Below are 16,499 nucleotides of genomic sequence, written 5' to 3' on the forward strand. Positions count from 1 at the left end.
ATGGTGTTGCCTCGGTGCTGCTGCCCTCTCACCTCAACTCGTTGTCACCGGTCCAAAGATGAAGGGGAGAAGAAAAGCAAGGGGAAAAAAACATCCTGCAGCACAAGCAGTAGATGTTTCCTTTCATCAGCTTACAAACACAGATATGTGCAAGCTCACCCCTCCAACTCCCCCAGCACAAACACACTGCTGTACACAGCAGAGCACACACATTCAAATGCACACTCACCTCTGTTATCAAACCCTGATAGCTTGGATCCTATCCGGAGTCAGTGTTTGCTGACCAAGCTTATTTCTTTTTGCCAGGCTAACCAGTTTTTGCTTTCCACAGACCTTCACTGAACAGCTTTCTGCAGGAACACAGCCAAGTGGAAGTACATTTTTTTAGGACAGCACAAATGAACAGGTATGCCACTGTAAAGTGGATGTTTGGGGGTAGTTCAGGTGGAGAAAAAATTGAAGGAGGAGGATGACATACCGGTAAGCAGCTGGAAATAAAAGATGAAGCTGGATGGGGGGAAAGTTGCTTCGTTGGCAAAGAGCAGAGCTGTCATTACTTGTGGTACAGGAGGCAGAGGAAGAAGTGAGAACCAGCAGCAGACGACTCCCCGTCTGCGCCAGTGGGTTTGTTTAAAGGGGTTAAGATAAATTGGTGAATCTCTTCATAAGTATCACTGCAAAAAAAAGTACAGATTTCTTAAAAAAACAACACATAGCAAAGGATTTTTCACTTACAATGCACAAAAAACATATATTATCAATTCAAGGTATTGATAATATTGCAAGGTATTTGAGTCATTATATATTTACACTTTACGTATAAAACTGTGATACAGCATAGAAAACATTTCTTCAAAGAGTGCTTTAACCTTTTATTACCAATAATATCATATTTGATACATGTATTCCTGAGACATCCTATCTCGTTAGTATGATCCCGATAAGTATGAAACTGGTCCATGTTTTCTGTCCTGTAGTTCATCATTCCACTAGAGGCAGTAGAAGGGCTTTTCTTGCTCATTTCAAAATGGCTGTTTCCATGAAAACTCAAAAACACTTTTGGTGGGAAAGATTTTGCTGATTTTCAAACCTTTGAGTGATAATAGCTCATCTATCCGTTTCTTAAAAACTGCTTGTTGAATTAAGATAATTAAAAAAAAAAAACTTGATAGTGAATTCTTTATAGTTGATTTACACCATGTTAAAATTGTGTGGATCAAATTTGATACAGGGGGTAATTAAGGAGACTTTTCTACCTGAACAATCATGTTAATATTTTTGCTTCTCAAGCTAAAATTGTTATGAGGAATTCATTACCGCATCACCCATTGTATCATTCTTAATTACGACTATCCGTATCTAATAAAAAAAGATGTTGCAATTTTTTTTGAGGATTTCATCCAAGGGTTGGGATTTGAGCATCAGGCATGGTGCAATTTTGGTGTCACAGCTTATCGAGAGTTAAAAAATGCGAACTTAAGAACTTAAAGAAAGATGCGTCCTGTCAACAAATTAAGGACTCGGCTTTGGCCCGTGACGTGTTTATGACTAGATCAGCGGGTGGAGTTCCAAAACCAACATGGAAGAGAATCTGATCGTTCCAGTCTTTTCTAGCTTTTTAATATTTGTACTTTTTTCCACTGACACAACAATAAAAAGATCAACTAATTTCGTTCATAACCCTTGTGCCATCTTAGATGACCCCACCCTTGCATTGACGTGTTATTCCTACCATGACAAAGGTGGATAATTTTAGTTTTTCCCTCCTAGGAGTAATGCCGGATAGCAAGTTGTCAGTCACAGCTCCTGTGGATAGTGAACCTTCCTGGACTGAATTATCTTGTGAACTATGGAGATGTGTTTACCAATGTTTTTGCAGAGCTCTTCAAGATAAATAATCCTTATCTCTCAACATGATCTGTGTTTTTCATACATTGTAAATGAGATATGCAATCAATGCTCCTTTGTAGCGATAAGGCTAAAAACTTTTGAAAATTATAAAATATTAAAATATTTCTGTCACTCTCTTATGTAGCAGTTGACAGTTATTGAATATGTTTTGGTGGATGTTTTTTAAAAGTACAATGTCCTCTAAGCTTGCTTAGTTTTTTTTTAAATTTTTTTTGCTTTACTTTGTGTAAAGTTTTGTGTTATTTTAGCCTGAATTCTAGAAGTTGAAGGAAAGCTGCTGACCTGTGATTTAGGAGCTTTCCATTTGAAGCAGCTCCTCTAAACGGATCAGGCATGGATTGCTTTGTCAAAAAACACCTAGCTGAGTCTGAAACTTTTTGAAGACATAAATAAAGCTCAAAATATTTAAGGTGCACGAGAGTGCACAAGCACACAAACAAAATTGTTCTCTGTGAATCAGAGGCTGTGGAGATGTTTTGCACAACAAGCAGGAAAAATAGTGCGTGTCACAGTTTCTTCTGATCTTTACGTTTGTGCTATCCTATGACCCCACCCTTATTGACGTGTTATCCCTACCATGACAAAGGTGGATAAAGGTGGAGAGGATTTCATGTAATCCATGGAAACCAGTGAAGATCACAAATCATTGAAGAAAAAAGGTTCAGAGCACTGTCTTGTGGGGTCTAGATGACCCACATCCCAATGTTAAAGTGCCTAGGATAGCACAAGGGTTACAGTGCCTATGATGGCACAAGGGTTACAATTGATTAAAACATCAGTTTTCCAGCACAGAAAACAAAATTAAGGTCGTCATCCATTTTTGAAAAATATTTTATTAGAGATTGATCCAGGTACAAGGAAATTAAAGCATTGGTTTTATTTTACAGGTAGAGAGACTGCAAAAGATTTTTTTTTCTTTTCTAGATTCACTCTTTTGACATGGACATGCATGTAAGTACAGAAGGTGGTGCACAAAGGAATAAAAGGAGCATGTACTGTATTGTAGAAATGGTATTTGATATGGGGTGTTGCCTCACCCTGAGCTGTACAGAAAAAAAAAAAAAAAACTTCACCCAACAACTTTCTCTTTTTGTCTTTTTAATCCTCTTTTATAGCAAAAATGCAACATACAGATAGGCTACAAAGAACCAACAATATTGAAAAAATGAACAAAAGAGGGTAAAGCACTTTCATCCTTTTAAAAAGACGATTTCTTTGTCTTCACAAGCAAACTGAACGTTCGTACTCCTTGTGTGGAAAAGTCTCTAGCTCTGACATGAGAAGAGCAGTGCAGTGAACATGCAAGACGAAGAGTGACTCGGACGGCAGCTGACCCGGTTCTCCAACCGCACCGGGAGCACGTCTCCTTATGGCCTGGCTGCTTGGCTCCAACATCAAACTTTACAAGGAACGGAAAAACACATTTTATATCTCACAAATCTTTATGCATATTTCACAATATACCTTTATTATCTTTTTAATAAATACAAAACGACACTGTGAGTTCAAAAGAAAACAATGGGTAATAAAGAGACACTAAAAAGCAATAGACGTTAGAAATATCAATCTTAATTTGGCTTGTTCTCTTACTGACATCTTGTCCAAAGATGGATCAACCAGCACATTAAGTCCACAGCAGAAAGAAAAAAAAGGGGAAACGACAGAAATCTGACATGAGTGGGAGGTTTGCATTGATAACATTGAAATGGCATCATCAAGTGGAGATGTATATGGATATTTATACACATATATACATACATGAACAGCGCCAGAATGTAAAATAACCTGAGATACTCTCTGCACCTCATTTCCAGAACACTGGCCACTAGATGGATGGTTAAAAAATTAAAAAAAAAAAAAAATAGATGGAAAAACAACAACAGTACAACAGCATCTGATGGCCTTTAGCTTCCCACCCCATTTATCAACATTAGTAGTACAAAAAGAAGAAAAACAAAAGACAAACAGTCATTGAACCACAAAAATCCTGAATATTACAATTTAAAACATTGTTTTAAGCAGCGTTTTGGAGTAAAAGGCGTACGAAGACAGAAGCTTCTCAAAAGAGGGACGTTGTAAAAAAAAAATGAATAAGACAAAAATGAAAAATCAGAGTGAACATTTTTAACGCGGCAGATGATCAGTGTATTTTGTGGCAGTCAGGCAGTAAGAAAGTGTTCTGCTCCACGCTGTGTCTGCAGACAGGGAGGCAGTGGAAGTCTCGGGATGAGGCCTTTCTCCGTCACCACCTCCACTCAAAAAGCTCCATCGTGTTTGTCATAACTCTCACTCATCCTTCTTTCTGACATGAGACTGTGCTAATTGTTTCAATATCTGAGGCAACAACTTCTATGGCAACTTTGATAAATCACACAGACAGCTCTCAGCTGGTTTGAACAGGGCCAAGTTTTGTTCCTTCCTGGGGAGTATTAGAAAAAAAAAAACTGTCAAACAAAACTAAGTGCTTTATAAAGCAATGGCTGGAACTAAAACACATAAAAAAATTAAACATGTAAACAATCACCATCGCTCCATCGCTGATTTTAGAGGGTCTAGATTTGATGTTGCAAGTAAGAATAATAACTATTCTTTAGTAGATGTTTGTATGCTTTAAGGCCTTAACAGGAATGCAAATCTGCCCTGATTGGAGCGCTCGTATGTATGTTTTCTTGAACATTTGCTGCTTCACTGAACAAACTAAAAAAAAATTAAAAATTCCCCTCAAAGTATTTCTAAATCATTGCAGGCTTACTGCTTCTGTTTTTGGGGGACCGGGAACTCAAGACGTAAATAAACCCCGGCAACACTGAACCCTTCCTCTCCGTCCTCTGATCTCGTGTCTGCACTTTACACCTTCAGGGACCTTGTTTTATCTGAAACCGTGGAAACCAGCACCTCACTTGTGGCTGTCGGAACCAAGCGTTCCTCTTTAATATCTCTCTGTACATTAGTATATAATCTACTCTTTACTTTACAGTACAGAAACTCCTCTTCACATATTCTTCCGGTTCTTCATGTCAGCAGGAGCTATGTTTTTGTGCTTATCACCAAAATTTGCAGTGCAAAAAGAATCATTAAAAAATAATAATAATGATAATAAAAATAATAATAATTAAAAGTGACTATCAACAAACTCAGGATTATAAAACAATAATCTTTTTTGGCACAAAAGCCACTCAATTCACATATAATACAAATAACCAGAAAAAACTCAAATGTTTCTGGTAATGGAAATAAAAAGCTCAAACTCAATCAGGTTTGCATAGCAATGCAACAAGTCAAAGAAAATATTTACAGGAAATAAAAATTCTCTTTCCCCCAAATAAATCTGTTTTCAGATGTTTTGTTTGTTTTTTAACTTGAATTTTTTTAACAAAAAGAACATTACAGTAGGTGGAAAATATTGTTTTGGGGACAAAACCATAGTGACATGTCAGTATCTTTACATCACATTTACAGTTCTGTAAAACTGCTTCTGTCTGTGGTTCCCTCTGAGAACTCACAGGTGAGGACAAAGTCCAGCAGCTCTGCTTCACACCCGGAAAAACACTCTGTGGAGAGAAGAGCGGTAAAAAAGAAAAAAGGAAAGGTCAGTTAAACATGGAGTACAGAGTTAACCAAAGTCCAGCTTTTTTTTACTCACATAACTCTCCCGTGTACTGTCCTTGCCCGTTAGTTCCTAGGAATTCTGCGTGCTCCGAGGCGGTCCACTGCTGTGGTTGCCGTGGGCCCTCGGTCTTGCGTGGCCCCGTCGAGCCCTTGGACGAAGCTGTACCAGAAGAACTGTGGCCCCCAGGGGAGGGGAATGATGGCTTACTGTATGGCAAGCATCCATCCTCTGAAAAAAAAAAGAAGTAACCAAACCAAAGGTTGACTTGATTGATAACCAACATCTGTTGTGTGCGGAAAGCAATCTTAGTCCTCCTGATACCTGCACACTGGCTTTGCCAAGGAGCAGCAGAAAGAGAACCTTTGGGCTTTTAGCATTCAGCCTTTTGAGGGGGTTAATTCAACATCAGAGGGACCAGAGGATGGTGCGGTCCCCCTCCCGCTGCATATCAGCACAACACTGACCCTCAGCAGGTTACATCTTTGCGTGAAACCTCATCAAACTGCTTCCCACTGGTGTGCTAATGACTGAAATCGAGGCTGGGCCAGACTCAAATGAAGTGTACTGTACATTACTGAGCAGAAACACAGATGGGAGTCACCTGCACCACAGATCTTTGTATAAAGATGCTGACTGCGGGACCTTCCTTTGTTTCACAGAGAAAATGAGACAGTAAAGTGCATCTCGCACCACATGCACGGGTGCTAACACGCACACACGCACACAAACACTCAAGCACACAGATGGGGCGCAGAGTGGCCGTTGTTTGTGTGAGAAAGCGATTAGAGTGCATTTCAGTTGCTGAGGCCTCCTGCCTCATTTGGAGCGAAGCGCGCCGATACTGGCAACAGTTACAGGGGCAATGAGGAGGCTGAGCGAGGGCTTGGGAGGGGGGTGCATGCTGGAACACAGGGGAAGTGGCAGACGGTCCAATCTGTTCATGAGAGGCCAGACTCAAAGCAGCAGGAAATCTTGATTCAACACAAGAACTTTGAGAGAAAATGACGTGAGTGCAGCTGCACTCCTTTGTTCCTTTTTTTAAATGAATATGATCTAAAAATATTTCTCTTCCACTCTACACTGCTAATGACCGCATGAAGCTCACTTTGGTAAAGCGCTGCTTAACCCTTGTGCTATCCTAGGCATGTTAACGTTGGGAGTTGGGTCATCTAGACCCACTAGACAGTGCTCTGAACCTTTTTTCTTCAATGATTTGTGAACCTCACTGGTGTCCATGGATTACATGAAATCTTTCCACCTTTATCCACCTTTGTCATGGTAGGGAGAACACGTCAAAGTAAGGGTGGGGTCATCCAAGATAGCACAAGGGATAAAGGTAGAAGAACTATTTTATCTGAATGGAATCAGAAGATGTTAATTTTTTTAGAAATTGAGATTCAATTAAAAACAACCTCTGGCATGAAAATATATTCCGCACTATAAGGCGCACGCAAAAGCCTTAATTAAAAAAAAATTGATAAAAAAAAAGAAAATTAACAAAAAAACATTTTGTTGAAATGATCCTATGTTGAAATGATTTTGAGAGCAACACAGCGCTCTGTTAAAATGTCAGTTTGTCTTTTTTTTTACAAGTTAATGTGACTTTGTTAACGTGGCTAATATGTAGCAGCGTCAGACTGTGTTTATATTTAAAGGCTACTAACAAGGTTGGGAGTTTACGCAGTCACAGTAACGGTTGTTTTAGAGGCATGGGTCTGATTTTTTACATGTTACAAACAAGTTGGTAGTTTCAGGTTTTGTGAATACGCAAACGTAAGGTGTAGTGGTGTCAGACTGTATTTTTTATTTGTTACTAACAAAGGTAGGAGTTTGCCAATGTACAGAAATGTTCGTTTTAGCAGTATCAGTCTAGTTTTTACATGTTGCAAGCAAGGTTGGAAGTTCTAAGCTATTATGTGAATATGATATAGCAGCTTCTAACGTGACTTCTAACGTGACTAACGTTAGAAGCGTTAGGTTGTGTCCAAATTCCTTCACTACGCACTACATAGTGCACTAGGTAGTGCGTTTGCCATTTTGTAGTGCTCTCCGAATCTACAATTCCAAAATAGAGTGTCCTAAAATATTTCCCAGAAGTCTCTGTGAAAAACCAGTGTGCATCGATTACTTAGTAGAGCAGCAAAAATAGACCACCATGCAATCCGTTAAAACAATTTTGCGAAAAAAATTATTTTGCTTTATGTCGCTTATGAACCATCCATCTTATCATCATCAGAACCTCACATGTTCATATTAATGTATTGATGAGGTTTTTACTTCGAGAAATCTGTGAAATCATAAGTGCTGTTTAAAAAAATAAAAATAAAAAACGTGCATGGTATGAGAATTGCTTTTAAAGTCCACGGCAATACATAGTCCCACACTAGATAGTTTCATTTGTAGTTAGGGAGTGGGGAGGGAATTTGGACATAGACATAGAGTCACTGTGAACATAGTTAATAAATCTGACTGATGTCTGGACTTATCTTTATCTTAATTTGTCTTATTTCTTAAACAAACCATTCATTGACAGTGTGCCTTATAATCCAGTGTGCCTTATAGTGGGAAAAATACTATAGTTTAAATGTTTGCTTCATATTGGTAACTTAATGACCTGAGTGGATTAAAAACAAATAAAACATGGGAACATGGCTAAAGAGTTCCCAAATTTTATAATATAAATAGGTCAAATGTAATTTGAGGAAAAAAGCCCTTTGAAAACATATCAGGGAAATAAACATTGTAGGGATTAACACCATAGGTTGGTTACATGTGCTGTCCCAGCTGTACCTGTTTTGTGCCCGCGCTGCCCATCCTCAGCTCGCTCCATAGAACCGAGTCTCTCTTGAATCTGGCGGTGATGCTCCAGAGAAGTTCTCAGGTGTCTGTCCATGGAACTCTTAATGTCGTCCGGCCCACACAGAGGTCCTGACATGGGTGTGCGCTCCAGAGAAGAAGCCTTCCTGTCTGCCTGTGGTGCCATGCTGCCAATGCTGCGGGCCCCCTGGATCCGGCCATGCCCCTGACTGGGAGGGGGCTCGGGGGGAGGAGGTAGGTCTTTGTTGAAAGATAAACAAATATTAATTGCCAAGTAATAAAAGACTTGTTAAAACATTTTTTACAGAATGATTGTGGATGACAACCCAGTGGCTGCCTCACCGTCTGCATCAGCATCTCTCCGGTGGGGTGTTGTGCCCTGATTTCGGGGTTTGCGAATTGGCCTGGCGGCCCTCTGGTGGCCTAAACTGTGTGTGCCGACTGTGCTGCCATCTGTTGAAAATGGACTGCTGGGCCGGGGCCTGTGGGACAAGCCTTTACCTGCAAGAGGGATGAAAGACCAAAGGGCAGCTGGTTAATAGACTTTAAAGAGCCAACACCCACACTGTGGGACTCAGACTGCCACCAGGAAAGACAATCAATCATGAGGTGTAAACCTTTGAGAAAACAATGGCTTTCATTAGCAGAGAATGAACCAAAAGGAGATCAGTCGAAGCTTGCAACCATGGAATATCCACTTTTTATGCACACAACCCAAGAAAACCAAAGAGCAGAGATAGTAGAGTCAGAGAGTAAATGAGTTAAACAAAAAGTCAAGGAGAGACCTGCAGGAAAGCCCCATGAAGCAGATACCATGCACAACCTGTGTGCAAACTCCCCAAACAGCCGAAAGAACAAACTGACGGCACACAGGAAAATATCAGCCAGTGGAGGAGAGCAGGAATATTTATAGAAGTGAGTAACAGCGTTCCACTGATAGACGCTCCAGTCTCCGCACACCAACCTCTCTTGCTGAGGCTAGTGCCCTCAAGGCGGTAGCCTGCCTTGTCTGCAGCAGCCACCAGGGCCTGGGAAAAGCTGCAGTGGGTAAAGACGGAGCCATCAGAGGAACTGTCCAGACTGGACCTGTGGCTGGAGAAATTACGCTCATCCTCAGAGGCCGAACCCCACCCATTCACCATGGACCCTGTGGAACACCGCAGGTTTCAACAGAGGTGTGTGCGTCAGTGGGAGGCTGTGTGTGGAATTTACGTTTTCATCTGAAACTCAACAGCCATGTCCTTTATGGAAAAATGATCTGAGAGTCTGAACACCTGTGCTGTGATTCTACATACAGATGGATGAAAGTACTGAGTGATCTTAGAAAAGGGGAAAATATTAAGATCCTTCACTTAAATGACTCCATATTTGCTGCAGGGGATTTCTTTTCTTGAAGGAGTTCTGTTGTGTAGTCATTCTGTTCTGGCCTGCCCTCTTTCATCTGCAACACACTTAAGCTAAACACACACACACACATGCAGAAGAATGCACCCAGTGTAACAGCAGGACTGTCATCAACTGTTTTTGCACCTCTTTTGAAACCGAACAATGAGAGCACCTGTGCAGAGCCACAGCAGGGCCTCAGGTGACTTCTCACTAAACAGTGAACTGAATCAAACACCTGGTGGTTTGCACAAGTTTTATGAATCCAGAGAGCACAGCCACCACTGTCTGCAAACCTCAAATCATTTTTACAAAAAGAACAGAACAGACCCCTTATATTTTTACAGGTTTGAACGTGCACATGTAAATAATACATTCAAAAGAAAACATTAAAAGAATTGAATTACATATTTTATTTTACTTCCTGCAAATCCCCCCGCATGCAGTGGATTAATTCTAACTAAAAGGAGAAATAAGTGACTTATTCCTCTACAAAAACTACAGTATCTCTGTAACATTTGAGATTAATAGCTTGGATTATCTTCTAGCTATTAACAATATAGAATTATGTATAGTGTTTATTTTAAACATGATGTGAGATTGGGACTTTTGACTATTCTGCTGTTGTATGTCTTTGATTTAGCCTACAAGTAAATAGGCAGACCAGCAATTCCACATCGAAGCATCACTCTGCCAATAAAAATATGCCATTTTGGCAACCAAAAACCCAGAGAACAGTCGGCTAATGTGACAGCTTTCACTGGGACTGCTTTGGCAGACTTTGCTGAAAGTGGCATGAACCCAAGCTCCCACACTCTCCAACACACAGAGAGATGTGATTGAACAGACTGGTATCAGGGAAGTGGGGAGGACTGAGGGTAAAGGTTGTTGAGACAAAGAGAGAGGGACAATATTTAGCAGCAGGATTCATTAAAGGGGTTACTGTGATTTAAAAGGTGGCAGAATCCTGGGCAAAGTGGCCAGAGACTGGTTTTCCAGTGAACATGTCACAAAAAAAAGAAAAAAAGCTTTACAGTCTTGCCTGCTAGATGGCATTTCTCTTTGAAATTCAATGTAAGACTTTTAAAGGTGCACAGAAAAATTCTGAAAGTGGTTCATGCATGCAGACACAATGGGAAATCCCCCTGACAGTTTTCCAACTTCCCCATCTGTGCGTCTCCTCTTCTCCAGAGGAGGCTTTCTAAGTCGATGGATTGCACCTCCACCAGCACAGGTTGCACCAGCTTTCCATTCCTATTGCAGGAAAATGCTCTAAGATTAATGAAGACTTCCATAAAATATAGACTTGCATAAGGTTGTGTATCCATTTAAGACAGCCCATTATTACAACTGCAACTGCAGCATGGAGCAGTAGCTGCTTCGAGCCCTCCATCTTTACTTGCTATTTTCTTTGAAATTCTTATTTTAAGAGGTTTCTCTTGGAAAAAGAAAGATAGCAATTCCACTGGGTCCAATCCTCCCACATAGAATAGAGCAGATAATGAAGTATAGGCAGTGCCAGCTAAAGCACTGAAGCTTCCAAGTCCTCCGGCTCAGCGAAGAAGCACAGCCTCAGCAGATCACATTTACAATGACTTTTCCGCAGTTACACCAGCTTTCAACAGCACAACCTCTGGAGCACTTCTATTCTCAGAAACATCACTCCAATCAAACCCAGATAATTGTAATGTAGTTTGAAAAAAAAAGCCCATCAAGTTTTCTTATCATTGGTTGAACTCACAAAGTTTTATATATATATATATATATATATATATATATATATATATATATATATATATATATATATAGTAATGATATGAAATCTTTGAATCAGAGCAGTGGTTATGCTCTCTAAAAATCCTCAGCTTACAGGTTTCATTCTCCACACTCTGACAGAGCAAGGATGGTAAACACTAGATGGTTGTGAAATGGGGGGGTAGTAAAACTCATGCTGGCTCTCTCCTGCCACTAAAACTGATTTACACCAATGCGAAACGTAATCTGCATGTCGTTAAGCGGGGAAATCATTCCCCCTGACGAGCAGGCGTCTATCTGCAGTCAGAGGATGGAACCTGGGCCCTCATGAGCCCGCTAGGGCTTTATGGGAGAGTAATCGACCAAAACAGCTTTGCAGCTTTAACATCTATATGTTACCAGAATTATATAAAGCCAAGTAATTCCTACATTTTTCCAACAGGCAAGAAAGATCTTTGTAAATGTGTAACATTAAGATTCTGGAAAGACAAACTGCTGGTTAAAAGCAGCCTGTGCGACAAAGGCATCAGTAACAACATTTGATTGATTTGCCTTTGGTGCAACATTTAGAAAACAGACATATTTTCACATTATTGAAACAATGACAAATCCATCAAACCGCTCTTGTCAAGACTCTTGCTCACGTATTTGTGTAGCCTCAAAATGGTGGCCGCAATAAATCTTGGCATATTTCCCCATCTTTCCCCTCCTCCCCGGCTAACCCAGAAGACGGGTCCATGTGTGTGCTGTCAAACGATAGGGTGAGAAGCAGACTTGCAGAGAGATAAAAAGGAATGGTGCTGTCTGCGTAGCAATACAGTGGAGGAGAGATGCAGAAGATTAGGGCTCAGTTTATGCCTTATATTCCTATAAATACATCAGTGGTAGCAAGTGTCAGCGCCACCAAATCCCCTGTTCCATCATCCCCGGGCAAACTACACTTTAAAGCTGCCACTGACAGAGTCCACTCATTTCTTTTGCTCTTTCTTAAATGGATCAGCTCCTTTTTTTTTTTTTTGTTTTCTGCTGCCTACCTGCATTTTCTTGGCCAGCATCTGAGAAGCACACAATCAAAAATAACAGCTTTTTCTCCAAACCTTTTCCACACAAACGCCATGAATTCGTCAGAAACGATTTTTCAACTCAGAGATGGTAACTCCTTGTCGGTACGAGAGCAGCAGTCCTGAACCCGGCACTGCCACTGCAATGTCATGCCCTTCATATGTCTCTCCGACAGACGGCCATAAAAGTTTTCAGTGAGTTGTAAAAATGGAAATGGTACCTCTGGTCTGGAATAGAAAATGCTGCACGTGAAATTTACTTCAAATCTCCTTGGGAGGATGTGGGTGGGGCTGAGTCCAGAGCCGTGTGCCAGTAAAATCACAGCTATTCTCCCCTGCTTGCCTTGCCTCTCCTTCCTTTTAATTTCCCCTCTCAGTCGCCTGTTTAAAATTCATGGACTTTCTTATCGCTTTTTTAGAAATGATGATTATAATTCCCCAGAGTCTGTCAAAAATGCCCCAAAAAAACGTGACTGAGGAACATTTCCTGAGCAAATTGAGGAACACGAGGGACATCTGATGTGCAATAATCCCGGTACTACAAAACAAGGTGAGACCCAGAGACGTTAATTTTTTTCTAAAATAAATTAATCTCTCAAGCATTTTTAACCCTACAAAACCCACTTCATCAAATATTTGACCAAAAAAAAAATGTTTTTTTTAAATTAGGATGTTTTTTTAAACCCTTTGATGAAATCCACCAAAAAATTGCAATAGCATTTTTTATTAGATTATCAATTATGATAAGTTGAGTGATTTGTTAAGTTTTTTTTCACAAAAAATTGTTAGTTTTAGATCCAAACATTTTGACATGGGTGTTCAGTAAAAGGGTACCTTATTTACCCAGGCTCTCAAATTTGAAACACTTTTTTAATGTGGTTTAACTAAATTCTAAAGAATTTATTATCAACAAATTTTACATTCTTTCAATACAGCAAGTGAATAAACAATAGTTTTCTTTGAAAAATCTCCTTTTCAAAGATTTCTTTGAAATCTTTGAAAATTAGCAAAACATTTCCCACCAACATTGTTTTTGAGATTTCACGGAAGCAGCCATTTTGAAATGAGCAGGAAAAAAAACCTCTTCTACTGCCTCTAGTGGAATGACGGTGAACTACAGAGCAGAAAACATGGACCACTTTTTTATACAGCACAAGGGGTTTTTAAGGGAAGTTTTGATTAGGTAAGAGTCACTAACGAGATAATGGTCTCAGAAATGTGCGCATTACAAATTATTTAAGTGGTTATATAGGATTAAAGTATTTTTCCAACACTTTTTAAGCCACAGTAATAACTTTTACCTTTTCAAAAGTATATATTTATTCTGAATTGCATTTCAAAGGAGGATAAAAACAGTTTACAGCAGCATCAAGATGAAGAAAATGTTGGCCTTGTTCATCTAAGTGAATCATTTCATAATTTAAGTTCTTAATATATATTTTTTCTTTGTGACTTTTAGGCATTTGAAAATGCTTTATCCAGCAATCAGACACTTTTAAAACTTTCAGAAAACAACCATAAAGTTAAAGAATTTTCAACGTTTTTAAGTGTATCTACTAAATCTTTTGATAGATAAAGACAAAAGGTAAATGCTGAGGGTCTTACCTGTTAAAGAGCTATCCAGGTTGTCCATACTAGATCCTGGTGTGTGATCGATGCCACGGTGATGCCTGGCTCCGTACCCCTCATCCTCCTCATCTTCCTCCTCATCCAAATCCTCATCAGGCAGATCGGTCTCCGGGTCAGAAACCATTGTGCTCGACACGTAGCCTACTGGAGGAGCTGGAGCATGTGGAGGAAGAGAGCCTCCCTGAATGTGCCTGACAAGAACAAAAAAGGGACAAATTTGCAAATGTGGAGGCAGCAAATATGAAGGAAGTTTAATTTGTTAGTTTAGCATTTTTAGAAAAAAAAAAACTGTGTTGAAATATGTGGAGTGGGAATGATTTTGACAATTTGGCTAATTCTAAAGTGCTGCTAACACAATGACATGCTAATTGTTGCTAAGGATGGTGCACAGACAAGCTCTCCAGGGCTGTCGACACCCGGCTGTCACCTCAGCGGCAGCAGGCTTCTCTGGCAGCCCAGTTTGATAGAGGAGTGCAAAGTCTTTGACGTAGTTTGCAGTGGGAATTGGTTGTAATTACTGGCCCTCTGGTGCTGTCAGAGATGCTCTCAAGCCAACATAGTCATTACTCTGTAACACGACATCTCCTTCCTGACAAGATGACCCCCCCCCCTCCCCCAACCACCACTACCTACTTCACTATTATGAATGAATGCCAGTCTCTCATTCTCTCTACGTCGCTGACAGAATGAAGCATGGCCTTCATCTGACTTGCATGAGCACAACAACAATGGAATGTGGATTGTATGTGTGTAGAGGGAGTAAACAACCATGGGTACAAAATTGTGTCTCTCAGAGTGAGCAAAATCCAGTGCTTTCCTAAGTGGTAGCATGGGCCCATTAAAATTGAATGATTAATGGGTTTATCTCTGCTGCACACACAGTATATGTGAGGAGTTCGACTGAGCAAAATCCAGCAAAAAGAAAAAGAGGATGTAAGCATAATATGACAACAATGCAAGAATATAAATTGTACACTTAACCTATGCATGGTTCAATTTACCATGTCTGTTTAGCAATGTCCAGTTGGTAAGCTCTGGTCAGCTCTTCCAAATGAGCCTGCAGCATTGGCTGCATCTCGTCCCGTGGAGAGGGGGTAAGGGTGGCGGTGGACTGCTGTCCGAATGACACCGCAGCTGGGGAGGAGGCCACCCCCCGGATGGGTGGAGTGGGGACCCTCTCTTCCTCTTCTTCCAGCTCATCTTCCATGCCCTGGTGAAGGTACGTCTGCACAGGCATGGCTGTTCCCCAGCCGTCACTATCATACCTGAAGTCAGGGCACAGACTTTGATTATGGAGGTTAATGGCAGCCATTCAGAACTCCATATTGGGAGCAGTATATATTAGTTGACACTATAAATGTAAGCACACACATTTACACACTCACGCAGACTTATAAATCCAATTATACAAAATTTTAGCATAGACAATTCACACAGTTTATTCTATGAAAAGCTTACCTTAGCAAGTGTATGGCACATTTAATATGAACAGATGTAAACTAACAATTGAGAGTAAATCAAAAACTACAGTGAGACTCTTGTGACCTTGTCAAACTTTTATAAGAATTTAGTAAATGACAGTTCTGAGTTAAATTATAGAGGCTGTCAGGCTCCACTCGCTCAGAGCTGCGCCTATATATGCTGAAATAATACGAGTCATAAAGAAAATGTTCATTAAAGAAATTTGTCGGTGCACACTTCATAGGACATAACTGTTTTAATCTGCTGCCATTAAGAGCAGTCTCAGATTTACAGTGCAAGGGACTTTTCATTTGCCAGATAGCCTATTAAAGCAGACGACTCTCCCAGACTGAAAATGGGTGTGAGGACATGACACCTACCACAAAACCCATTGAGTTCCTCAGAATTAACTAAATAAATAAAATGTGTCTTCAAACCACAAACATTTTAGACATTTGTATTTCCTTTTTTTGAAAACAAAGAAACTCCCCCTGGGGTTGCTGATCAGGAGACTGTTTTTTTCCTCCCAACTGGTTTTGATATGAGCTTTGCTCTGTTGAACCAAAATTCTAGAATCTTGACAATTATCAGAAAGATGCGCATTTTTAAAAAAACCTATCATTACTTAAGTAAACCTGGGTTCGAAAAAATGATGGTAGACCTACCCTCCTCCATCATGGTGCTCATTGGGATAAAGGTCCATCTCAGTGCCAGGCAGAGGGTGAACCGGGGGAGGGGGGAGGGGGACGTTGGCCCAGTTGGACCCATTGGCTTTAGCCGATTTAGAGGCTGCTTTAGTTTTCTTCTTCTTGCCTCCCTTCCCGCCTAGAGAAAGAAAATGATTCATTCAGGAGACTTGGTCACTGCAAATC

At 40.3% G+C, this 16,499-nt stretch overlaps 1 protein-coding gene across 18 annotated transcripts in view; it reads right to left on the reverse strand.

Moving 5' to 3' along the window:
- Positions 1–2,724: 2,724 nt before the first annotated feature.
- The window catches only part of robo2 (roundabout, axon guidance receptor, homolog 2 (Drosophila)), a 281,917-nt gene continuing 268,142 nt past the window's right edge, over positions 2,725–16,499 (reverse strand). For 9 of the 18 annotated variants that reach the window (XM_078929638.1, XM_078929636.1, XM_078929641.1 and 6 more), the window contains 8 exons: positions 16,293–16,452; positions 15,168–15,431; positions 14,143–14,357; positions 9,303–9,485; positions 8,681–8,839; positions 8,312–8,578; positions 5,555–5,749; positions 2,725–5,462 (listed from right to left, as the gene is read on the reverse strand). In XM_078929638.1, coding sequence (XP_078785764.1) covers positions 5,461–5,462; positions 5,555–5,749; positions 8,312–8,578; positions 8,681–8,839; positions 9,303–9,485; positions 14,143–14,357; positions 15,168–15,431; positions 16,293–16,452 — 1,445 coding nt within the window. In that variant the 3' untranslated portion in view covers positions 2,725–5,460. The remainder of the gene's footprint in view (positions 5,463–5,554; positions 5,750–8,311; positions 8,579–8,680; positions 8,840–9,302; positions 9,486–14,142; positions 14,358–15,167; positions 15,432–16,292; positions 16,453–16,499) is intronic. The other 9 variants (XM_078929649.1, XM_078929644.1, XM_078929647.1 and 6 more) reach the window with 1 other exon arrangement.

This window comes from Oryzias latipes, chromosome 13 (assembly GCF_053564925.1).
Source record: "Oryzias latipes strain Hd-rR chromosome 13, Olatipes_Hd-rR_3.1".
NCBI classification, from domain to species: domain Eukaryota; kingdom Metazoa; phylum Chordata; class Actinopteri; order Beloniformes; family Adrianichthyidae; genus Oryzias; species Oryzias latipes.